General features: G+C 46.5%; 1 protein-coding gene across 1 annotated transcript in view; it reads left to right on the forward strand.

The window, feature by feature from the left end:
• The window catches only part of LOC142577948 (uncharacterized), a 32,292-nt gene extending 7,835 nt beyond the window's left edge, over nt 1–24,457 (forward strand). The window contains exons 2-8 of the mRNA XM_075687385.1: nt 9,946–10,022; nt 14,024–14,039; nt 15,317–15,406; nt 15,682–15,771; nt 16,371–16,509; nt 20,564–20,843; nt 24,208–24,457. Coding sequence (XP_075543500.1) covers nt 9,963–10,022; nt 14,024–14,039; nt 15,317–15,406; nt 15,682–15,771; nt 16,371–16,509; nt 20,564–20,843; nt 24,208–24,414 — 882 coding nt within the window. The 5' untranslated portion in view covers nt 9,946–9,962 and the 3' untranslated portion in view covers nt 24,415–24,457. The remainder of the gene's footprint in view (nt 1–9,945; nt 10,023–14,023; nt 14,040–15,316; nt 15,407–15,681; nt 15,772–16,370; nt 16,510–20,563; nt 20,844–24,207) is intronic.
• The last annotated feature ends 1,370 nt before the right edge of the window (nt 24,458–25,827 follow it).

Genomic DNA, 25,827 nt, shown 5'->3' on the forward strand with positions numbered 1-25,827 from the left:
CCAGTCGCCGACGTCAACGTCATTTTGGGAGGAGCATGTGCCAGGATCACGGAGACATGGAACGGTAACAAACGTTGCGGTTGGCGCCGCAGGTGTAGGTGGCGATGGGGTGGTTCCATCGGGAGCCATGAGTGAGAAGACGACAGTGCGGCCGCTTCGGAGCTCTGTGGTGAGGAAGAGGAATGTTCCACCTCCACCACAATGTTACGCGAAGGATGAGTCAGTAAGACGAGCAACTATTTACACGATATATTTACAACAGTGGTTGCAGCGGTGACCGGTTAGATTCACAGCGCGAGCCCAGTTCGTTCTTCCTCCACTTTTCTCGAGTGATGGCACCCACTCGCTTCGTTGAACCAATCAAATACCACCCGTGTGTAGCAATATATACATTGTGGGCTCAGGGATCTGACTTCAGAGTCAGGGGCCAGTTGAGGCACTCAGAGATGACACAGGCTCCAACATCCATGTAAAAGGCAATCTTTACTGCCCGAAGCCCCAAACCAACTGGAACCAAACCAACTACCGTTCCTCACGCTCCGGCCACAGGCTGGCTGCTCGTGGTGCGGGCGTATGAGCCAGGTCCAGATGAGGATGATGGCGGTACACCGGCGCAGCCATGGCGGCCGGCTTTCCCGCACTGCCCCTCCCCTGTGGATCACAGATCCATGTCGAGGTCGAGGAGATGCGCCATGCGCGCTTGTCGCTCAGGTAGAGCAAGTGCTTCCGAACCCCGAAGGTGCTCCTGGTGAGCAGCAAAGGCCTCTCTCAGTGAAAGAGTGGTCGCAAAGACCGGAGGAGAGTAACAGCGGCCTCCACGATTCCTCGAACAGGCGGCTGACGGGTAGGATTGCAAAGCCCGGCGTCGGCGATCCTGGCCTGATGGAGAGATCCCGCTCGATGAGCCCATCCGAATATTTCCGGAACGCAGCCTAAGAGGCAGAGTATGCGGGCTTCCTCTGGTGTGTAGGATGGGGTCTGCTCGGATGGATGCGTGTTTTGGAGGAGAAGGCTCCGGAATGGCTCGGGAACCATGTTTGACGAGTCCCCGACGAGTAGCCGCGGCTGCAGCTCCCAAGGCAGCCGCGAGACCCAAGCAATGGAGCTATTTGCGTGATCACGAGCCTCCCAGGTTTCGACGGTGCGACGGCCACCTGGCAATGAAAAGCGACAAGGATGGGATTACTAGGAATATTACTAGGATTACTAGAATTACTAGGCGGGACATTTGGAATATGCGCAGCGCATTGCGTGAAATTGCTGCCATGAAAACGCTATCGGTGACTTCAAAAGTAGAGCTCGGAACCTTGCAGATTCAGTGTTCAATGGGCCAGCAAAGGGGTTCACGAGAATAACATGAAGCTTAAGATAAGAGCGAATAATATAGCGTTTGAGCTCCAATACATGTACTAGTCCAACTAAGGTGCCAGTTGTAGTATCCTTCAAGCGGTAAGATAAATTACCAAGCTTCCGTGAAAAAGCAAATAGACAACCTCATCGAGGTGCTAAAGACGCCGAAAGACCTTTAGCCGTGTCGCTCAAACGATCCGGTCGACGTAATAGTAGATCTGGTTAGTACTGAACGTGAGGCGGTGTGAGTTACGTTGGTGTGTTTGCTCGAACCGAGCATTATGCAATTGCTCACGAGCAGCATTGTTAGTGGTTGTAAACCTCTTACGTCGTGCATTCACGAAATGGCGATTATCGGAACAGACAGAATGTGACGGTACCAAGATATCTGTTAGGAAACATGAAAATTTTCTGCCAAAAGTTAAAATGTGCAGATGCAAAACTAGTGGATCTTTTGACCGTGGTACGACTCGGAAACGCCATTTCCGGCAGATTCGTATCCCATTCGGTATGATCGGTGTTATGTGCCATAAGCATTGACCTCAGGGGTGCGATCGGAGACGCTGTTCGGCGCGTTTCTTCGGTTACCGGCGCGCGCGATTGGCCTACTACGCGCGGATGTCGCCCGCCGCGGAGCGCGGCACGTTTTTGGTGACGTCAAAATGACGACGACATGCCGCTGTCAATCATCCTACAACCGAACACGTCGTCTTATAGGCGCCGAACACGACGAGAGTTGGCATTTTTGGAGCGATCATACGCTCGTTATGAGACCGGCTTCGCATGGCGCGTCTGGTGAATTGGATCAGATTCAAATGGAGGCTTCGGCCACGGAATGGCACGTTCAGATCCAATCCATAGTATAATTCGAGAAAATGGCGCTTGCGATGTGAACTTCGGCTTTTGTATTGGCGTTGCTTGATGAGGAACGAAAGCAGTGGGGGTGCGAAACGCGTTTGAAGAAGTGGCAGAAAGCGAATTGCGGCGTCGCTTTCGTTTCTCGAAACAAATAATCCGTTGGTTGTGCTGCGATCTCGACTCCGTCATCGGGTACCAGTGTGCCACTGGAATGTTGTTGTTGCCTCTTCAAATGTTCGCCACTGTTTCCGTTGTTTTCTTTTTCTTTTTTTCCCTCGCTGTGCGCGACACCACCTAGGGACGACGCAGAGAAACTAATAGTTCTGAGTTGTAGTAGTCACACATATTACTATTTGAAAACGTGTTGAAGCTTGAGAAGAAAGAAATACATTTTTAGGTAAAGATTCCATTAATTGGAAGACGAGAAACATTTCGTTTTGTAGTATACTGTCTGCAAGCAGACGGAAAACGAGGGAAGTTAGCTTCCGGTGAGTTCACCGGTTGCCGATTGGCTGCTCTTTCCACCCCGTTCTCAGAAATTTTGCATACTGCCACTTTCTGACGTGGCAGCAACTGAACAGAAAGCGTATGGAAAAAAGATCTCCGATCGCGCCTCGGAGATCTTTAGATTAGCGTTCTGTTCAGTTTGCGTTGATGCGTTCGGTTAGGTTAGCCTGTGGATGGCATGGCGTTGTTCTTGCGTGTTTGATGCCGAAGGCAGAGCATGTCTCCACGAATGTGAGATTCATGAAGTAAGTGGTGTTGTCGGTTGTCAGTTATGGTAGGAAACCAACACGCGAGAAGATATCGAGGAGACAGCGCTAAATGCTCCGTGAAGTCAGTGTGGGGAATGGGTATAATTCAAGCCACTTCGTAACATGGTCAGTAACCACCATTAAGTGGAGGTTGCCCCAAGGAATACGGTGGAAAGGGCCAATTACGTCACACGCGACGATATGCCAGGGCCTTTGACTAAGAAATGGCAGCATCAAGTCCGGTGGCAGACCACCATGTGGTTTCACTGCTTGACAAATTGAATAGCCTTGTGCATAATGTAAAACGTCCTGCCGCATACCTGGCCATGTAGCTGTCCGGCATGACTTATAATAAATCTTGCTGCGAGAACTCTGACCAGCCGTGGCAGAGTTGGTGAAGTAACTAAGGAAGGCTGTTCTGAGGCTTTCCGGAATCACTACGCGAAAATGGGAGTTACCGTCATCCTCGTCACCTTGTGGAATGTAGCGAAGAAGAAGGCTATCGGCACCGAGTACATAAGAATAGAACCACAAATGGTAGACGCTTGCGTACTAGAGCCACCTACACCTCGCTGTTTGTGGACACGCCGGCAGAGGCTGTCTGCGTTGCACCTTGAGGAAAGTCTTCCTCCTGACCAAAGTATCCGATCGTGGTTCTCTGTTAACAGCAGCAACTATAGAAGGTGGCTCCTGGGTGGAACAAGGCTCGTGCAAAGGGGTACGGGAGAGTGCGTCAGCAACTTTGTTTTGTGCACCAGTGCGATGTTCGATGGTAAAATGATGTTTCTGCAATTTTAATATCCAGCGAGCAAGGCAGCCTGCTGGATTCTGAAACGCTGGAACCAAGTAAGCGCCATATGATCTATTTGGACACTGAAAGAGGTACCGTCCAAGTTCATGGCAAGAAATTCGCGCTCAATGGCAGTGTAATTGTCTTTCTGCTGGTGTTATAGTGCGACTTGCGAACGCAACTGGCTGCAACTCACCCTCCAATTCGTGCCGCAATAGGTCGACGTCACTAGCATCCGTTTGTAGCACAAACAGCTTGTTTAAGCCGGGGAGTTTTATAGCTATGACCTCAGCAATTCGACTGGTCAGTGTTCTAAATGTATTGCGCTGAGACTCACCCCAACTCTATTTAACGCGTTTTGCACACTAGTTGATTAACCGGAACCGTGTGCTCTTCGCCGCGCGGCATGAAAGAACGGTAGGACGCAATCATACCCAGAAAACGCTGCAAGCTCTTGACGTCGTCCGGGCAAAGGTATTCTGCAATGGCGTGAAGCCTCGCGTTAGTAGGACGAAGCTGACCGTCGTTCACAATAAAACCGAGCAAGTCTACTCTTGAGCGCCCTAACTGAACCTTTGTCGGGTTCACGTTCAGCCGCGCTCTCTCTGCATTTTCTGAAGAACGATAGCAGCGTGTTCTAAGTGTTCCTCAAAATTGTGCGGGAAGAAGACAGCATCATTCATATATGCCATTGCGAAATTGTACCACACTTCAAGGAGAACGATATCCATTAGGACTTGGAAAGAACTAGGCGAGTTCTTCACGCCAAATAGCACGCGGACAAATTCAGAGACCTTTATAGCAAGTGAATGCTCTTTTGGGGACGTGAACGGGTTACATTTCGATTTGCAGAAATCCTCGAGAGCAATCGAGTGTAGTGAACACCCTTGCAGTACCCAGACTTGATAGAGATGACTCAATTGAGGGAAATAGATAAACATCCCGAACTGTGGCATCGTATAAGCGTCGATAGTCTACTCATAAGCGAGCTGTGACATCTATTTTAGGCACTAGAACGATAGTAGAAGCCCAAGGGCTCTTGGACGGTCTCACCAGATTGGTGTCAATCATATCCTGCAGGGCAACATCGACGAACGGCCGCTTGTGCACGCTCAGGGGCCTTGGACTGCATTTCCAAGGTTGTGTGTTTCCCCTATCGATGCGGCAACGCAGGAGTGCAGCCGCGCTTTTCCGTGAACATGGCTGCGAACTATTCAAGCATGCGCACGAACTGTTGTTTGTGCTGAAGGTCAAAAGTGCATTTCTCGACAGTTTTCAGTATCTGAAGCGGCAAAGCGGAGTTTAAGAAGAACGTGACCTGGTCATGAGCGCTGTGCACAGAAAGAGTAGCCGGAACCAACCAACACAAATAACCGGCGCAAATAACTCGCAAGCTGCGGTTCGCCAAGTTAAACACGATGTTTTCAAGGGCGATATAGTCCCGGACCAGTAGCATGGGTGCTGCCAACCCTGGGCAATAAATAAATAATCTCGGTATGTCTTCTTCATTAGAGAGGGCCTCAGGTGCACCGCAGCTCATGCTGTTATTAATGCGCCGTTAGCAGCTCTCAAGCTCCTATTACGTTGTGTGAGTTGCACGTTACGTGCCTGGAACAAGTGGAAAATGTCATTTTCAATGAGAAAGACGCTGTCACCAGTATCTCGAAGCGCGGATATCTCCGTGTCTGAAACATGTACCTTCATTTACATTACAGGAGAAGAGCTAGCAGAGCTAATGCGCTTTATGGGCCAAACAGAAAGAACGTCAATTTGCTAACCCTCGGCAATTTCGGTCTTCTTCGGTGTTGGGGAGCTCGTTACTGCCGCGGGCGGTAGCCATTTCCTCGGGTGGAAACACGCGGAGCCAAGGGGGTCAAGATCCAAAGGACACCCATGCCGGTAGTATCCCTGCTGACCACAACTGTGGCATGAGCAAACCCGGTATGCATCTTCTCCGCACTCTTTCGTTGCCTGCGTCCTGTAAGTGGCCCGAGAGGGGCTTCCGCTGTTCAGAGGATTGAACACCGAGAGTGGTGGCGGTGAAAGTCGTCGCGGGCATCCCTGGTCATGCAGGGCCCCTGCCACTGCGGAGAGTTTCTGCTAATGGGGCCAAGAGAACCAAGTTCTCTAACCGGACCAGCCATGGATGTTCCTGGTTGGGGACAGTACGACGATACCGTCCCGGTATTTTTTTTCCTCCAGGCACAGGCTGGCTCGAGAGCAATGTCCGCAGGTAGTGGCGGAGCGTAATGTTGCTGCCAAAGGAGTGTCTCCGTGATTTGCCGGGCGACGTCTGCACGTTCCTCAAGGGAAGCAAATGATGGCGTGTAGCGAGGGTGACGCCTTCGCGAAACATGTGCCTCCTTAATGGACTCGGTGGCGCTGGGATCAGCGCGTCGAAAGAGTTTCTGCATGGTTCGAACATACTCTCCCCGACCCTCATCTATAGGCGGTGCATTCGGGCGTCCAGCTCGCGTCGGATGCGGTTGTAGTAGTCTACCGGCAAGTACTCCGCTCGGAACGCCGCGGCGAATTGGTGCCAGGACCGAAACGGAGGATCCGGCGCACCCACTGTGCCGCGGTACCCAGAAGGGCAACGGGCAGGACTCGTTCGAGCAAGTCAAGCTCCGAGGCACCCGAAACCGTCCTGTAAAGGGCCAAATCATCCAGAAAATCAGTGACAGATTTCCCGGCGTCACGGTCACTAAATGTTCGAGTGTACAACGTCAGCTTTGTCATTGCCACGGGCTGCTCGCGCTTGTGATCCGTGCGCATGGCGGCGGCCACGTCCGCGAGCCGAGCCGTTAAAGTCTGGCACAACGTGGTGTTTGGATCGCACCGCTGGCGCGAGTTGTTGTGGTCGCACCGCTGGTGCGATCGGTTGAGAACTCGGCGCTGACGCCCGTGGTTGCACCTGGGTCGCAAGCCCCAAGGGTAGCGTTGGCCTGGCGGCCTGAGGTACAACTGGAAGCATCCGAAGGTCCCGGCAAAGCATGAGTCGACTGGTAACAACAAAACAACTTGTTTATTTTAACATCGCAAAGAGTTGGCGGTCAGGTTGACCGAAGTAGAGAGACGGGAGAGCACTTTACTCAACAGAAGAAATCGGAGCCCTCCTTTTGGCGTCCGGGGGCAGCTGTTTTTATACTCTCGCAGTTGAGGGCAAGAAGGAACCCCTCAATAGACGAGCACGTGATTGTACAATGGGTTAAGGTGACGCATACTGTCGTAGCGCCGCTGGTCGGGCACAAAGACTGGGAGGAGAAGGTGACTTCTACTCTCGTAGCGCCTCTGGTCGGGCACAATGGCACATACACTCACACACGCACATGAAGACACGTGGCATCGGAACATGCCTGGACGCACTTGGCGGGGAGCGTAGCGGCGACGCCGAACGGGCCAAAATGTCTGCCGCTTTGTTGCAGTCGCGCCGGCTAAGCCGCGCGTCGTAGGCGAAACGTAACAGTGGCGATCTGCTCCAAGGCGACGAGGCCGTCGCGTCTTGCCGCTCTCCAGCTTCACCGGCTCCAGCCCCCGCCACAGTCTAGACTCCGGGTTGCTGTTCATCGGCTTCCGAAATTGCCTTGCGTGCCGAAAAGCGCGTCGCCACGGAAAAACAGAAGCCAAACCAGACAAAAAATACGCAAAAGCTATGTGTACAAAAATACTGCCACACAAGAGCAGGAAACCTAGATGCGAAAGACACTACAACCACTACCGCCCAAGTGTTAAAAAAAAACCAGCTAACAAACTAGAAGCTCTGGTGCCTATCTTCTAAGAACCACCAGCTGGCCGCACCTCGGGCGCCAAATGTGGGCTCGGGGCCGTGGCTTCAGAGCCAGTGGCCAGCTGAGGCTCCCAGAGAAGACACAGTGTGCAAGAGCCATGTAAAAGACAACCCTAATAGCCTGAAGCCCCAAACTAACTGGAACTGCTTCTTGGTCATCGTTCCTCGCAATCCAGTCCCAGGCTTGCTGCGCGTGGCACGAGCGCATGAGCAAGACCTCGGTGGTGATGATGGCAACACAGCGGCGCACCTATGCGATCGGCTTTACCACAATATATGGCATGTTCAGTTCGCTCTTGGACCAGCGAATACGTGCGATTAGTCGACGCAGCCGCAACGAAACCAAAACAGCCACAGTTTGTTTGGATTTGTACATTAGAAAAAAACAGGCAGGCTCAACTCCAGTTGACATCTGCGTCAAGCGAAGCAGTCTTGGTATGAGTGACTCACGAACGATGTGTGTGCGTGCTTGAGGTGTGGTTTTTTAGCTGTAAATATTCGTTCAAAGATAGGCATGTTTGTTTATTAGGTTTTATTTGCTTTAATAGGCTTAATTTCAACGTCTTCTGTACTTTTTCTAGACGTGGACGGCGAAAAGATTGTGTGAACACGCAAATCAGCTACTAATTGCAGCGCTAACCCCTGTTGAGGTGGCAAAATCGAAACGCGCTAAGAGTCTCAACGCGCTGGCTTGCCGGCGAGAATAGGTGTTCAATCTCTCTGAGTGACGTGTACATCTGTGGCGTAATGGTTTCAATATCAGGCTTTTGTGCTAGAGGTCCTGTGTTCGAATCGTGCCGACGGACAATCTTAATAATGTGCAGTTAATATATAACACCGTACTGATGGGTTGGCAACGTCACAAAGTCATTTGTTCGAAGCTAAAAGGGCAAGGTTTATTCATGTAATAACCATCTTTACTATACTGGCTGAATCGCCCTGCTTGCAGCTCCCGTAGACAATAACGCTACAGTTCCTTCTAGTAATTATTGTATGAAGCTCCACGCTTGAAACGCCTAATTCATAAAGTATTTCTTCGCTGCAGCGTTCCTGCGTTGCACCACCGTCCCATTAGATGCGTTAGGCGTTAGACACCCGATGATTACGAAAAAGTGATACGAACCCGGCAAGAAATGTTCCATTTAGGAATAAATTCTGGCGCTTTACATGCCAAAACCGCGACATGATTATGAACAATACCGATGAGGGAGACTTCGGATTTTTCGAACACCTTGGGTTCTTTAACGTACAGCCTGTTCACGGTATAGCGAAGTTTTTGCATTTTACTCCCAAGGAAATGCGACCGCGTGGCCGGGATTTGTTCCCGCGGCCTCACATCTTAACAGAGCGATGCCGAACCTACGACACCACTACGGCGGATAGTTCAATACACACACAATCGCGCCTTTCATGCTAGCAAACCCAACATTAATACATATTACCACATAAGGCCGTCGTCGGTGCGCATGATCACTTGCAACTCCCAAGCGCTAATACCCCGTCTACCTCTAATTTATAATTAGAATGAAGCTGCAAAATTCTTGTTTATTTACCACATGACTCCGGCTTCTGGACGTGCCTCTCAAAATTTTTTTGCGGCTAGCCATAAGTGAACGTTACCTCTATTATTAAAGCGAGAAATTGTCGTGTTGGACTCACTAAGAACCGGACTGCGGGATTTCTCAGAATTCTTTGTGGAGCACTGCGAGACAGTTTTATAGAAGCCCTTCTCGTCAAGCGCACGTTTGAACAATAATAATCCCACAGTCATGAAGGAACAGATGCACTCCATTCCTATGCACCATTTTGACAAAGCGTTTCATTGTGCTTCTGAAACGCTCTTCTTAGTTCCTATGGAATGCAACTAATATCGCGCATGTTTGTATTCTACTGCAACAGAAGTGCAGCTCCCCAACGTTTTTATTATTCTCTAGCATTCTAGTGTATTCATGCGCACGAAGCTCCTTGTTATGCCTTCACGCTGATAGCACATTAGTAACTTCGGTACACATGCGCTTAATAACCCGTGCGAGTCGCATTGGGATCGTTCTATATCTCTTTCACGATGTACACAGTAAATTTCTTAGTCGTGCTCTATTTCACCGCAGTTACTATGCCTGTAGACCTTATACGTATATGTGCCTCGCTAACCCACGCAATTCTGTGGCATGCGATATCAAAGTATAATTTAGTTCTCTAAATCTGCGTTGCTTAGTTATGTGACCCTCGTCTGGAAAAATTCGATATGGATTGCGAAAGCCAATGTACAGGAAAACTTCAATAAATCACTTGAAAAACAGAAATCAGGGCTTACGCAAACGCACCCATTGTTTGTTCTTTTTCTACAAAATACTGTTAGATACGTTCCCATCCTTGCGTGCTCTGATTTTATTTCAATTTTCCAGTACGCGGGTATATCAAGATGCACTCAATTCTTATGCTACTTGGAAGCTGCGCATTCCTCGTGTTTTTGTCCACGCAGGTTAGCAAATATTCTTTTTTTTCTCATTAACCTCCTTTTCTGTGTTTTGCTTTCCTCTCTTTGCATGTATTACAACAAATTCTGGGCTACGTTTACTTTGTATATTTATACACTACTCTCGTTGGGATTGATGGGTTGAGTGAGGGGACAACCATTCACATTTCGTTTTAGGGACACCTATGGCATTACGCAAGTCAGAATCCGCATCAAGACGCGAAGCTTACGTCACTTGATTATGCAGCGAGGCTGTTAACGTTACTATAGCAGCGCTCAACAACGTTGTGTGCGAGATATGGCAGTGTCCTGAGAAAACTACCAAATTCACGCCGGTTTAGAGGAAATGTGGGTACGGCAGGAAAATAACGTTAATCCCAATTATTAAATAAAAAATAACTCAATAATATTAAGGATGCAAAGCCTTTTTGAACAGCTATTCTGACTCTTTCGCGTAGTTATATTGTCACTTTGTAGTCACGATGAAGCCTACAGTAGCGAAACTGTGAGAACAACACACGTAGAACAACGATAGCGGCGAGCACAGTCATCAGTCGTCGAAATCGAATTAATGGGTGAGGCGCGTCGGCTATTTATATAGGATTCGTTGTACAATACAGCGTTATCGCTGGGGCTCGCGAACGTTCTATAATTTACAGCACCATTTCTCTTCGCACACACAAGCTGATTACAGAAACATTATTTCGCTATAGAATCAGCAACAACATCCCATAAAGTTGGAATACAGGAAGACGCACCTCGCACAGAGTGATAACTACAACAGTGGTCAGCCCATGAAAATAATGAGCGAAAAAGCATAAAAATTGTACTCTTGTCGCTATTAAATGCGAACCAAGTTTGCCCGCTGACTTGGGTGAACCAAAGCAGGGACATCTAGAATGTGCGGTCAATAGAGACGTTTTAGATGTGATGATTGAGGGGATATTGAAGTGTGTATGTCAGAACAGCCTTTGTACAATATTACTCATACAATTAGTCCACAGCTTTACAAGCTTAGTTTACAAATAAGGCAAGACATTCCCTCAATGCACTCAAGTGGCGCAACTCGCCACAAGTACGGCATATTGAGATAATAGAGGGCATCTTCGACTCGATGCCTGGGCAAAGTTTTAATATCGTGAGTCAGTAATGGCGTTGGCAACAGAAGAAATTCTTGAGCAACTGCTGAAAACGCGTTACATGGCGGTTATCACCTTCGATTCCGAGTACACCGAGCCAACTGTGTTACCGAATTTAGATTTGGTGAAAACGAACGCATGTTAAGTGTAAATTGGGGCGAAACGATAATGTGTCAGCCATTTGCGAAAAAAATGGCAATTCTATAATTATAATAATTACAAAGGGTTCGTGATAGGTTTCGCGGCGATATAATCGAGTCACTTCATTTATATTTAGTGAAAATGAAGGTGACGTTAAGAGCATTGGAAAGAAACCGCAATTTTATGTAAGGCAGAGTTATTTCGTGACTTTAGGCAGCGTAGCTGAAGGGGGCCGCGTGGCACTTTATAAAAACTGCTTAATGAATTTTGTGCAAAAGTTGTATTTGAGCCACCAACATTTAGTTTTACACTGAGATTTCTCATAATACTCAGATGCAGTCTGCCAAGTTTTATCCAGGTGTCATTTGTATTCATGCCAGGGCAGCGTGCTCAGTTTCACGCTTCTAGTAAAATGCACATAAAAGGCTCAATGCAGCCTCCACGCGTAATTTATTGCAAAGGCCTCAATTAAGGCGTGCCCTTTAACCTTACCTTCTCATTACTCACAACGTATCATTTATATTTTAAAAATGTCACCAATTTGTCTTGTTTAGCTCACCAAGGGCACTAGATAAACCACCCGAGAAAGCCCTATGAAACGTTAAAATACGAAAAAAGTAGGCCCAGTAAATAACTGCAACATTTATGATTAGGTCATGGTCGTGAAAGTTCCGCCACAGATTAAACATAAAATTGCCGGAATGTTTAGTGAAGTTTAGGTTGATGCCTTTGACAGTTGTCTTACGATTCTGAAAAATATTGCTGACGCTAGACGCTATGACACTTCCACCCACTTGAACAAGAAACTTATCTGGCAGGGCAATAATGAAACCACACGCATTTACCTTAGCACAGAAATGTGGCATAAATTTTCCCCCATTATCGATAAATTTTAACTCAGTTACGTTTGTATTTATACCAGGGCTCCATGCTGAATCTTGAGCCCCGTATAACCTCTATTATATACGCTCAGGAGCATTTACGCGCGTGACTTGTTGCATAAACCCTAATTGTACGAGAAACTTCTAATTTCACCTACGCGTAACCCTGAACGTTCCCCTTATTTTGCACTATATGAACCCTGTGTAACTTATGCTTCCTTCAGGACACTGAGAAACAAATAGTAAAATGGCGATATAATGCTTTGGCTTTGTAAATATATGTTTTACATAGGCTGTATTTAATATGCATGCATTTAACTTTGCTGGCAAATTTTCGATAGCCTTGTCCCCGTGTTCGGGGACAAGGCTATCGACAAGGCAAAATGTGACCTAGTTGGCATGCGTAATCATTCCAGGGAAATGGGCTAAATTTTTAGCTGCTTGTAAAACACACTCGTACAGCTCCGGAGCACTTGTATGTGTAATATATTGCAAAGGACAAAAATAGGCCACAAACTCTCAACTTTGCCAGCTCATTACACATAGTGTTCCCGTTATTTTCTTTGCATATAAAGAAAGTGACTCGTTTACTTCATTGAAAACACCGGACAAACCAATTAAGAACCCCTTTTATGACGTATGAAAACAAAAACAAAAATAGAAACAAGAGCCACTAATTATTTGCAACCCTTTCATTTAAATCAGAAGCGTGAACGTTTCGGCAAAGATTAAACCAAACATTTTTCTTATTTTGAAGACATTTCAAATTGGTGCCTTGTATAGTTGTTTTAGGACTCTCGGAAACATTGCGGATAATGGCAGTATGACACTCTGGAACGCTTTAATAAGTAACTTCCTGCAAAGTTGCAAAGTGTTTTGCTATTAACTTACACAGATTACATATATACCGCTCGTCACTCACGACGTGTTTCCTGCAAGAGGAGGATACAAACATGGTACCTCGCACAGTTCAGCTAGGAAACCGGGGAAAAGGCATTAAATGGCTGGTATTATGCATAAGTTTTTTAAAAGTTAGAGTATTCAGTTGTTACTACGAAAGCACGTAATAAACCTACACTCTTTAAACTTCCAGCGGGCGTCACTCATAAAGTGCCCCCATTTTGTTATAATCTGAAATGTTTGCCGTATTTATCACTCCAGGAAAGTGGCGTATGGGTCTCAGTTTTCATATAACGCTTCTCAACGGGCTGCAATACGGGTTCAGAAGTATTCATTTAACCCCTAAATGATAGACACATCTAAACAAAAAAAAAAACACCCGCATATCGCCCTTGTCAATCCCCACATTTACTCAATATGTGAATTTTGTGTTTTAAATTTTTTTTCATAAAATTGTCAAAACTGGCATAAAGCGTTTTCGAGCGGTTCTACCCTTATTAATCGACTCACTGTAAAAGAAAAGGTCTTCATTATGTGCCCGATGGTGGACTGGAAGCTGTCTCCCAGCACAGATGCCCAACGCTCTAACCAATATGCCACAATCGTAAGAGTGATCGTCTCGGGCCAAGGCCAACTACATCTTTCAGATAATCGCCGCATGTGTCACATTGCGAAGCATGGGTGCGTGAGGGCACATGCACACGCGCAAATTTACTTTAACGGAAACATGAACGAATGAAATAAGCGAATTTATAGCATTTGAATAACCGCTTCACTAAAGCTTCGCTTCACACAGATTTCACGGTTCGCACTGGATCGGAAAAACTTTTTAATGCTCTTTAATGCGACTGCGTTATGAAAAATTGCTGTTATGTGCAAGCGCATGAAAAAGCTAATGTTTTGCAAAGTACATTAACACATTTTGTTTACCTTTCTTTTCACACAGGGAGCTGCTGCGGAAGGTCAGTTTACCAATTCATTACTCACGTTACGCGCAGGACCTGCAGGGCTTCTATGGGTGCCCTGGAGATGCTACACCACCTGCTTTATTATAACCTGAGGTGCTCTCTTGAGGGCTCCGTTTGCCGCTTACATGTGCCCTCCTGGAACAGTGCTTGTAAAGAATGCAACCGATCGTGGCGACGAAAAAAGCTACCCCGCGACTTATACAACACCAGTAGGAACCTTGCCCCTTCAGACACAGTGATCATCAAATCACCCGTGCCCACTGCCTCACCGCGCGGGCAGCCAGCGGCGGCGCCTAAAGAAACTCGACCACACTCCGCAAATACCGGCGTGTCCAGGGGACAAACGCATACAACACGCGCTACGAAACCTCTTCTGTAGGGCCTAGGCAAAGTCACATATTCAAGGAGCAAAGGCTCCTATATTTTCTCTCTCGCACCCGCTCTTGCTCGTGCCTACGCAGAAACGTCGAGCGCCACGAGAAACACCACGCCCCGCTGTACATACTAGCAATTGTAAAGACGCGGCCCGAAAGACCGTGCGCGGCTATGCAGCAGCCCAGGGAGTAGAAGGCGCGCCCCTCCCTCCGGGACCGTGCGCTTGACGGAAGACAGTGCGCTTCCTCCTCACTTCTCTCCTCCTCGGGTGGGGAAGATTTAGCCGCCATCGCGGGCTGACGCTCAAAAGCTCTCACTTGCACATATAGCACACGGCGCGGCGACGATTTTTTCGGCCTCGCACTTCATACGGAACCTCACGGCGACGCTAAAGGCTGAAATGCGCCTGGAGGGTCCACGTAATTGCTATCGCAATGAAATTTGTGTCTGCAATAAAAATTTTCTCAACTTGACATTCACTGGTATATCTCTCTTGTACTCATATTGATTGCGATTTTGAAGTATGTTCTCCCAAAATTGTGCGACGTTTGTGGAGTTTATCCTTCTGGCATAAGAAATATAAGTAGGCTCTCCGACACACCTTACATTTACGTTCTTTTTTTGAAGTTAAAGCCGTCTCTTATGTGTACTCCTGTGGAATCCCGTACAGATATCACGCGCGGCTTTAACATACGATAACGTATTGATGGTCGACGTAAACTTCACATTACGGTCGGAGTAGATTTTCCTTTTTCGGAGGAAGGGAATTAGGCCGACGTAATGTTAGTTGTCGCGCCATAGCTAAACGGACAACGCAGTCCTACGTGTCAGTGACTCACTTTTGCTTTTAGTCTTTGCAAGGAGAACAATGGCCAGGCTTATTTCTTCTTGTCCAGGTAACTCGACCGTTCCACGTGTGCGGCAAAAGAATGCGACCAATACGCCAGCGGCGACACCCTTAGTAAGAGGCCGGGCACCTCAGGAAGGTGAGCAGTTCCTTCTCGTCCCACATATTTATTCAGGGGGTTGCATCTTTGTTACTGAATAAATTAAAAAGGCAACACACAGTAAAACATTTGCTTCTGAACCTATCTCAGAAATGCGAAACGGAGTGACTACTAAATGCATTCTTCTATTACCAAGAAACAGTATAAATAAATAATATGCATATTTCACGCTCAGCGTTGAGTCAAGCCAGGTTAAGTAGCCAGACTAGCAAAAATAAATTACGCATCACATGAAGTTTTCCTTTTGTTTACAGCTACCGCTACCGCGGTCAACATAACGCAGAAGGCGCCGACCAATAGGACAGCGGCGACACGCTTAGGAAGAGGCCGGGTACCTCAGAAAGGTGAGCAGTTCCTTCTCGTCCCACATATTACTTCAGGGGGTTGCATCTTTGTTACTGAATAAATTAAAAAGGCAACACACAGTAAAACATTTGCTTCTGAATCTATCTCAGAATCGCGAAACGGAGTGACTACTAAATGCATTCTTCCGTTACCAAGAAACGGTCTAAACAAATAATATGCATCTTAGTTGTCGCGCCATAGCTAAACGGACAACGCAGTCCTACGTGTCAGTGACTCTCACATTTACTTTTAGTCATTGCAAGGAGAACAAGGGCCAGCCTTATTTCTTCTTGTCCAGGTAACTCGACCGTTCACGTGTGCGGCAAAAGAATGCGACCAATACCCCAGCGGCGATTGGTCGCATTCGGTTACTGAATAAATTAAAAAGGCAACACACAGTAAAACACCTACTTCTGAATCTACCTCAGAATTGCGAAAGGGAGTCACTACTAAATACATTCTTCCATTACCAAGAAACAGTCTAAACAAATAATATGCATATTTCACACTCAGCGTTGAGTTAAGCCAAGTTAAGTAACCAGACTTACAAAAATGAACTACGCATCACATTAACATGAAGTTTTCTTTTTGTTTACAGCTACCGCTATCGCCGTCAACATAACGCAGAAGGCGCAGACATTCATTGAAACTATGAATAAGACATGGCACGATATTTCGTCTTGGGGCATGACTTCAAAGTACTCTTTCTGGGCCGGCAAGCACAATCGCTTTGGAGAGTAAGTTGATAATCTGCTTTTCTAATTAATTTATTCCTCGACACACTTGGATAATTAAAGTTTTGCATCCATCCATCCATCGACACGCTTGGGAAAATGCAGTAACTACTAGCTGTGTAATATTTAGTGAAATCTACACACTAAGCCTATGGCTAGATTTCCTTAAGTTCCTTTGTAGAATTATACTTATGAAAAGTTTGCGCTTATCACAGGGAAACAACACTTTCATCAGTAAATGTACACGGCGCACGCACAATGAACAGTTTTTTTTGCGCACTGTTGCATTTTCAAGGCAGAAAAATTATCAGCAGTCAAAAACACTAACATAGAAGAACGTGTGGAAAGAATCAACCAGGAACGCAACAAGCAGACTTAAAAACGTGCATGTGTAAACCATTTGATTGACACGTTTTCAAGAACATTGCTGTGATTTCGCGACACATCGCTTCTAAGATTATACATCCAAATTTGACCTTTAAGCGAAAACAATCCTGATTTCGATGTGTGGTGCAGTCATCCAGCGAAAACGCGCGAGCATGTCGCCGTCTCGGACTCAGAAAGGAATGGTTTTACTCGAAGAAACAAGTGCGGCTTCATATCGTCAGGTGCATCAATTGATGCCGCTATCTCTGGAATACTGACTGTTTGACAGACGGCCATAAAATACCAGACAATTCACCTGTCAAGCCTCAGATTTGTCTATACAAAAACATTTCGAATTTGAAAGGCATGATTTGCTCTAGATGCCTACTGCAGCTTTATTCAAACAAGTTTATCCATCTCCCCCTTGGAAGCAAATGATATGTGAGTAATTTTCGGTGTGCTTTCCTCACGGTGCAAGAATTTTCAACTGAAATCGGAAGGTCTTTCTCCAGGAAAACAAATTCAAGCTATAAGAGGTTAAATGGTCATTTACCGGATAGGCCAATGAGAAATGACCGTATATAATCTAATACATCGAACCAGAATGGTGAGCCAAAGACGTGCCGTGAATATCGCCGTTCTTTAGAACAGTATGCAGGAAAAACTGCCACTTCACAGAAAAGCATTACAGATCAGGCAGAACTAGTATGTAGCACATAACTGCTTTCGTCAAGATCAGGTTTATGTAAGCATCCTACATGTTCAATATGAAAATAGGACCATGTGCACGTGAATAATGCCCCTAAATTCTAGAAATTCAGTAATTGCACAATTGAATAACCGTAGTTTTGCATCCTTAATTTCAATTGAGTACAATGCTTAACTCAAGTCGGTCTCAAAAAACATCATACGCCTAGGAGCGCGTGCGAAGGTGAAATCTAGTGCGAATTCGTACTTTTTACACGCTGTCAACAGCAACGCTGTTCTTAGGAACATTTACGAATCGTTCTTAAATTATGGGGTTTTACGTGCCAAAACCACTTTTTAATAATGAGACAAGCCGTAGGGAAGGGCTCCGGAAATTTCGGCCACCTGACGTTCTTTAACATACGCCTAAATCTAAGTACACGGGTGTTTTCACACTTCGCCCCCATCGAAATGCGGCCGCCGTGGCCAGGATTTGATCCCGCGACGTCGTGCTCAGCAGCCTAACACCATAGCCACTGAGCAACCATGGCGGGTTGGGAAGTGTTCTTTACAAGGACTTAACTTTTTACTAACGACGATTGTCAGCGAGCAAACGCGGCATTTTTGGGACGTAATGCACATTTGCATGCCTTGTAAGTCCTAAAGAACACCAGTTTAACACTGATAATTTATATCTGCAGTGGCATAGTGAGCTATCTAAAACCCGGCAATTGCTGGTCAAAAAAACATACTGCCGAGCTGTGCCTCTTTGAACGCCGCCTGCGAGGCTCAATTTAGCTGCGATTACGCCTTGCATGGCGCGACAACGGAAACATCTGCTCACGCTAAACATCCGGGATCGCATCATGACCTCTTTCCTCTGCCCAACATTACCGCAATAAAAAAAGTGCGTGGGTAGTATGCTTGTAGAAATACAAGCGATAAAGCTGTAGCATGTTTTCGATACCTCGATTTCTGAACACGACCCCTTTCCAGCCGTTTTAAAGACCGTTTCGCGTCAGAACAAACTTACTAAAAGAAACATATTTGAAGCCCGTTCCAAATCTGCAGCAAGACCTTGGTGAGTTTTTTTTTTGTTTCTTGTTTTCCGCACAACTCCGACATTTGCTCTCGTTATTGAAAACCAGCGCTGCCCTGGGGGCGCTCGTGAAAAACGGCCCTCAGTGCCGTAAGTGGGAGGGTACCACAACTGTTAGTCTCCCAAACCAACGCAAGGCCGCAGGGAACACACTGTTTTTACGTTTCACGAAACTGCAACCTCGGCAATGTTGGCCTGTATTTCTTTTTTGTTTCCCTCAGTGCGTATATTGAAAACAGTGAGTAGGCTACGGTCATCGAGGACCGATTCACTTGTGAAACATGTCCTAGGTGTTTCTTACGAAGAAAACTACATGAGAGTCGTGCCCCAGCTGCTCCAAGCGTACACCGCCGATTACCTTGCGTGATGGTTTCGGAACTTTTGGCTCACTGTACAAGCTCATTGAGGCAAAATAACTCTGAAAGGGCGAGGGTTTCAGACAGTAAATTGTTTTCTAGATTGAGAAAACGATACCTGACCACGGCGGCTCAGGTGTTCAGCGAATTGCAATTTACGAGGGAAGAAGCAATAAACGCCATCGAAATTCAAGTAAGGGATCAGAGGTTTCTTTGAGGCACATTTAAGGGGCAAATAGAGACCAGTTTCTTCCTGGCCAGAGCGACGTTGATTTCCTTGGAGCCACTTATGGTGTCCACAACGCCGAAATGGAAGACGCGTTCTCGTATAGAGACACGGCAACTCGCCGCATGCACTTAGCAGTTCACGGACCGCCGGCCAATGGCGGTATTCCTGGCAAACGGTGAGATCTCCCTGTCACACAGAGGATCTGCGAAATCTCCCTGCAGCGCAGCGACGCGGTCATTCAGCAACAGAAGAGTGGTCGCGGCTATACACCCTGGCGTCGCCGGCAGCCTCACCGCCGCTCATCGCTCGCCACCTATATTGTCACTAGGCCTTCTCCGGTTCACTTCGGATCTTCAGAATGAATCGCCTATGCTCCCAAGTACCAATGTTTTGTCACCGTTGTTGCCATTTTGCCCTCTCCTCTCAATAATTTCACACGTAGAAGAGAACTCGCTGATATTTGCCGAGCTGCCAGCTGCCACACGAGTATCGTTCGGTGTGCACCGTCGGTAGCCATGCACGGCAGCTGAGTTAGACGAGTATCGGAGCTCTCGTTGGTTCTAAACACTCTACGACGGACATGGTTTTTAATAAAATGAACATTACATTACACAATACACGTTTCTTTACAGAGGACATCATATTGCTTGGAATTGAAGTTGCTTAACCGATGCTTGTGTCTCCGGTCGCATCGACGCGCCGGTGCAGTGTCGATGCTCTGTTTCTGCAGTAAACACGACATTTTCACCGTTTATGTTCACTGTGAGGCTGTATTCCACTAGTATTCCCATTTTCTTCCTTTTCATTTTGTCACCAGGCACTGTCAAAGGCACCACGCACTGCTAGAAACCCAGTGGGGATTTACACGCCAGCTGGCACTCGTACTCTTAGTGCCCCCGAAAGTATATCGGCAGTATATATTTTTGTACTAAAACGTATACATTTTGGTACTAAAGGTATCGCCATTTTCGATTTCGCTAAACTGAAATTCACATGGACATCTTGCCGGAGAATCTGTAGAAATATTTAAAACTGGGTGCTATCACGTCTGCCTGCATCCAACGTCGCCGTTGAGCATATGCGTATTCAGGGAAAATAATAGAATTGTAGGGCCATATGATGACTTCTATAGTTGTGACAATTAGGCGCACAGGAATGACGACGGCCTTCAAGCTTTTCTTTTTTTCGAGAGTTTTCACGTCCCAAACCTTACCACCGCTGGCCATTTACTTCTGTTTCTGTGACTAAAAAATTCACGCGATGTCCGCAAAGCGGCGCAGTGTATCTGTTCTCAAATCCAGCCCTGGTTCTCCATTTCAGGCGCCCAATTTCTGCTCATGCTGGAATCTTCGAGTGCGACAAGGAGATGTCAGACGACTTCGACGACGACGCCAAGATGGCAATTTTTTCCTGGCACATCCCAAAAAAGATATGCAGCCCTGTTCCCATTTACGTGAACGTTACAATTGCTGAATTGAAAAGGGGAGAATTTGTAGAGAAGGAGACGGTTTTGAACTTCAATAATAGGAACAAAATAGAAATAAGGACACCACGCAGCAAGAGAAAACGGCGACCTAAAGGCCTCGACAAAGTCGTTGAGGTAAGACTTATGGAAGCCATTTAGTCATGCGCTAGTGTCATACTGCACGTACTTAAAGGCCAACTGCAACGAAATTTTAGTTTAGATAATTTTTTTATAAACGAGTGTATACAACTTAACCAACTTGGCAAAGCTAGAAGTCGTATAGTCTTTTGTTAGAAGCCTTTAAACATCACATAAGCAGACCGTGCGTGCTGGTGGGAGTGTGGCTGTGACGTACATCCCAGCACGTCGGGTTCGAGTTGTTTCAGGGAAAGGCGGTCAGCCGCGGTCGCAGGGCGGCCGGGGTGGCTCGCGTCGCCGTGCCTGAAGAACCACTAGAGGAGAAATACTGGAGTCTAGACCGAGATAAAAGATGAGGCGAGGAGCATCGTGGACTCAGCGTGGACTCTGAGTTTGCAAGAGTATGCCATTACAATCCCGGATGTCATGGCGAGGAGACGCGAGTTAGATCATTCGTCACAGCCGTCGAACGGAAAGGCAGTGTCTCTTTGTTTGAACGCAGTAGCGTTGAGGGCCCCGCGTCGCAGGAAATCTGGAGCCGGCGTACGGCGTCGCACGTAGTTTCGGCAAAAAGATGCTCGAAGCCCCCATGTCCAGGCCTTCTACGTGGCGCAAAGAAGTTACTGAACTAATTGAATTTCTCAAGCTAAACTACGTAGAAAAATCGCAAAGAACGACTTACACACAACCTACAGACATAATAGCGTTGTATTGTAATTTGACTGTACGATAAAACAGAATTCTGTTACGCGAAAACTAAAAAAAAAAAACCCTTTTGCAGCGCTTCTACCGATTCATAAACCGGCCACGGAGTCCGCGATTTGCGCGCGCCGGCCCGCATGTATCCTGGGGACCGCGCAGCGACGCGCCCAGATCCTTGCGATATCTGCAGATGGCGCTCGCCTCCGGCGCATCGCGGCCTACTGAAGTGACCGCGTTTCTACCGGAAAGCCCGCGCTCATGCATAGCGTTCGCGGCCAACGTTTTCCGGTAAACATTACGGTCACATACGCTCCTGTTGCCGGAAAGCGTAAGAAGCAGTCAGGGATCTTTGAATGCTATTGCGTTCCAACTCTTAAAAGCGAATCTTAAGCGCCCTCCAATTTTTTTTTGCAGTTACAGTATCAAAAACTGCTATTTTTCTAGCCTGTTCGGACGCTAACATACCTATCTAAAACGTCAAATTTTGCACGAAGGCTAATCTATGCTATGTTAAACCAGGCTTTCTAACGCTGTCAAAAAATTTTGTTGCAGTTGGCTTTTAAGATTTGGTGGGCTACATCTTAGATATTCGAAATGGTTTAATGATCACGTGTCACAAATCTGCAGCAATTCAGAATCGCCACTAATACCCACTTATAAAAGCAAGTTGATGAATTCGCAGACAACTTTGTCCTCCTTGCTGCCGCATGCATAGCATGTGCGAGAAGTATATTGCTAAATGATGTGTGTCCGAGTGTGCAACAAAGTAGTGTCACTATACTAAATAGAGAATTCATACTTGCGTTAGAAGAAAGATGGGCTCTATATTTCTTTGTTAGCGTTCTGTAACAAAGCTCACAACGCTTATGTGTCGCTAACTTAAAAAAAAAAACACTCGGGTGTTCGGCGTTCGGTAAGGTTACATCTCAGTCCTAAATGTATTAATAGCAGTTTATTCTTTGAATTACAAATGCAATGAGATGAGTAACGAGCGAGTGAGACCAAATCAGGAGCTTTTCTTTTCCTGTTAGCGTTCAAAAGTCAATGTCCAAAGCACGAGTCATTTGTTAGTGAAGATAAACATCATTTTCAGGATGTATGAGTTGCCGTTTGAAATTGTCTGAGTTCTAAATAAGATGATACTTTGCATTTCTCTGCGTGTATATCATATATTCTCTTTGCAATTCTAGACGAAGCGGACTGCTCTAATGGGTACTGTATAAGTAACTCTCGTGAAAACAGAGTAGGCTCTACTTTTTCTTCGGAATTTCAAACTTTTGCAGCTTACTGCGAACATCATTATACTGCAAATATCACTATTTTTTAGTGATAGCTCGCATAATTTGCAGAACACTACGTGATTCCGGCTTGAGATACACGAGTAGACATTGTTTTATTGATTGGCTAAATGACCGATTGACTGATTGTTTGATGGGATCTAATTACCAAACTGCTTCCCTGGATAAAATTAATATCCTTGTTGTTTGGGTACGGATAAGCTTTTCCCGCTTGGCGTTCCTCAGCGCGCAATTTAGGCTCGACACCTGTGCCCCCATTACCAGATTCCTGTTTCATAACAATGAGGAACGCCACGAGCAAAAATCTATCCGTGCGATACTGTTCTCCTATCAGTTTATTCTAGAAACCTTTGACAACGTAGGTTAATACAGGAAGTAATTAATAACGATGAACGTGTGTAGTAATGCTGTAAAGCAACTGAGTCAAGTAGATGTTAGGAGCCACTCAGTGACCAATTCAAGTGAATTCTCCAACTCAAGGAGACTTTAGGCCTGCCAGCACATTCTGTTGTTTTTTTCTTATCACGCGAACATATTTGGTGGAAGACGTCCTCAAATTGTTTTTCTCTTCATGAAACATGGTTACAACGGCGTGTTTTTAGGACGGGACACAGAAAGAATGCACAGAGAACAGTTGCCGATCCTCAGTCTTCGGCCAGACTGGTCGATGCGTTAGTGACCGTTTGAGGGAGTATCGAGCAAATGTGCATGCTTTCGCAGCCGGGGTCCCTTGGCCGACCATTCCAAAGGTACCAGGGTGCTCCATTGAAGAAAGCACTTGCATACTCGGAAATTTCAAGGCTCAAGAAGAGGGAGAAATGTTTGAGGCATTTTGCATGAAAATAGAACGAGAAAGTTTCATTAGCACTGCGCCACTAAATTGCCAAGAAAAAAGAGATATATTTGCACAAATAGTTTCGAAGTCCGCGAGCATGAAGAATGTAGAATGATGTCATTGCGTGGTTTAAAAACGTGCCTTCACTTTTGCGCACATCAGTTCATTCCGTAGTGACGCGGGACAGGATGATCTGCTTTTGTGCTGACAATGTGCGCTGTTGCAATGTTATTTCCAATGCTTCTGCGCAGCAACTGCTGCTCGTGTACTTTTTACCGAAGTAAAGCTCAGTTCGAATTCGGCGACGGTCCTCTGTGTACTCTTTCGGTGTTCCGTCCTCAAAACACGCAGGTAAAACTATATTCTATCAAGCCAGCAACCAACTAGCCCATCCAAGTATTGTGTTTTTTTCTTTTTTTTTTTTACAAATTCTTCGCAGGTAGCTTCGCCGCCATGTCTCTACAACCTACTTTTCTTGCAAGTGACAACTTGTTGATATGTCTTTTCCATGTTTTATTCATTTTAGGCTTGTGAATTCACTGTGAACGTCACATTCCATGGCTGGTTTGCGTACGAAACAGATGACGAAGTAAACGGCAGCCGCTACTATTCCGTTGGCATTGGTGTGCTCCAGGACAAGGCAAATGGGCTTGTCAGAAGAAGACACAACAGATTGTCGTACACGATAAAAGGGACGTTTAAACGAATAATATTTTCGAAAAAGTATCCATAGTCCTAGCGCATTTTATTGGAATAAATTATATCACAAGGTGTTAGCCCTCCCTAGCCTGTGTACCGAGTTCCTGCTGTGTGATGACTTCTGTAGATAAGAATACTTAGCGCAGTAGGAGACCAAATTAAAATGAGTGTGTCCTAGCGGGTTCAGTTTGGTTTAGTGTTTTGGGCGCAACGTTCCTGAAATGTTAGAAGTAATACGTAATGATGAAAAGAAACATTTTAATCCACTAATGACACTTGTCTACTTCACCGTCTTTCTTGTATCCTCTCGGGCCACTCGAGCCATTCTATTTATCGAACCTTCAAGCAGGCATTGCTCATTACTGCATGAGGGCTCGCTACGTAGCGAAGGCGTAAATCGAAGCAATATTCCGTTCCCAAGATTCAATTTTACTGCGAAAAGCAAATATCAATTACTGAATGGACTAAACATGCGCGCCCGTTTGTTCACGCAAAGCCTTTTTGCTGCCGCTCTACAGCGTTGAGCCGATACAGCGTTGAGGCGCGATACCTGTTGCTGGGCGTCCTCAGGTATGTGCAGAGTGATATTCACAGACCGTGAGAACGGCGAATGGGCAATGCGCATGTGAAAGAACATAAAGTGACCCGAGAGAAAATGAGTGCTGATCGAAAATTCCAGGCCGCTGATGTTAACATATCAAAAATAAGTGGTACAGATGTAATAGTGTAAAAAGAGAGATATAACTTATTTGAATGAGGGCATAACTTGGCCTAAGCTAAGGCGCTCTAGCCTACTACTCTGGACAGGCAGATGGGTGCCGGGGAGCAAACGGGCGGTAAGGAATGATTATGGAATAAAAGAGCGATGACCACGGTGAAGGCAAATTCAGCATTCTACAAATAAAGATACCAAAACGTTACCAAAGAAGCCACCGGTTCCCTATTCATGGCTGCGGTCCTTTATTTAAATGAACCTTCAAACAAGAGGCTGCTGTCTGGGCTTTTCCTGCGCAAGAGCCACGGGTACAAAGAACAAGCTAGAGGAAGGTAATAATAAGGTGACATAAGTTGTAGAGATGCTGGTCGAGAGTATCCGGGCCTGAAAAGGAGGCGCACGACAGGGTGTCGGCCACCGCGTTTGTCCTCCCCTTCCGACAGCGAACAACAAAGTTGTAGCGCTGTAATGCCAATGCCCAGAGCGCGAGGTGCCCTGAGGGCTCGCGCATGCACTTTTGCCAAGTGATCGCCACCATGGGATCGAGGAAGTCTACAAGCTGGTGCTGGTGTCCGGAGCAAGAAGGTGCCTTCGAGGATCTGTAAACCTCTTGTGGACACAGCCCAGTGGAAGCTGCCCGACCTGAACAGGGAGTTACCGTTCGAAGCTGACGCGAGCGACCAATATCAGAGGTGCGGTGCTGCTCAAGAACATGAAGACGGTCTTCGGCCA

Source organism: Dermacentor variabilis, chromosome 4 (genome assembly GCF_050947875.1).
Source record: "Dermacentor variabilis isolate Ectoservices chromosome 4, ASM5094787v1, whole genome shotgun sequence".
Taxonomy (NCBI): Eukaryota; Metazoa; Arthropoda; class Arachnida; order Ixodida; family Ixodidae; genus Dermacentor; species Dermacentor variabilis.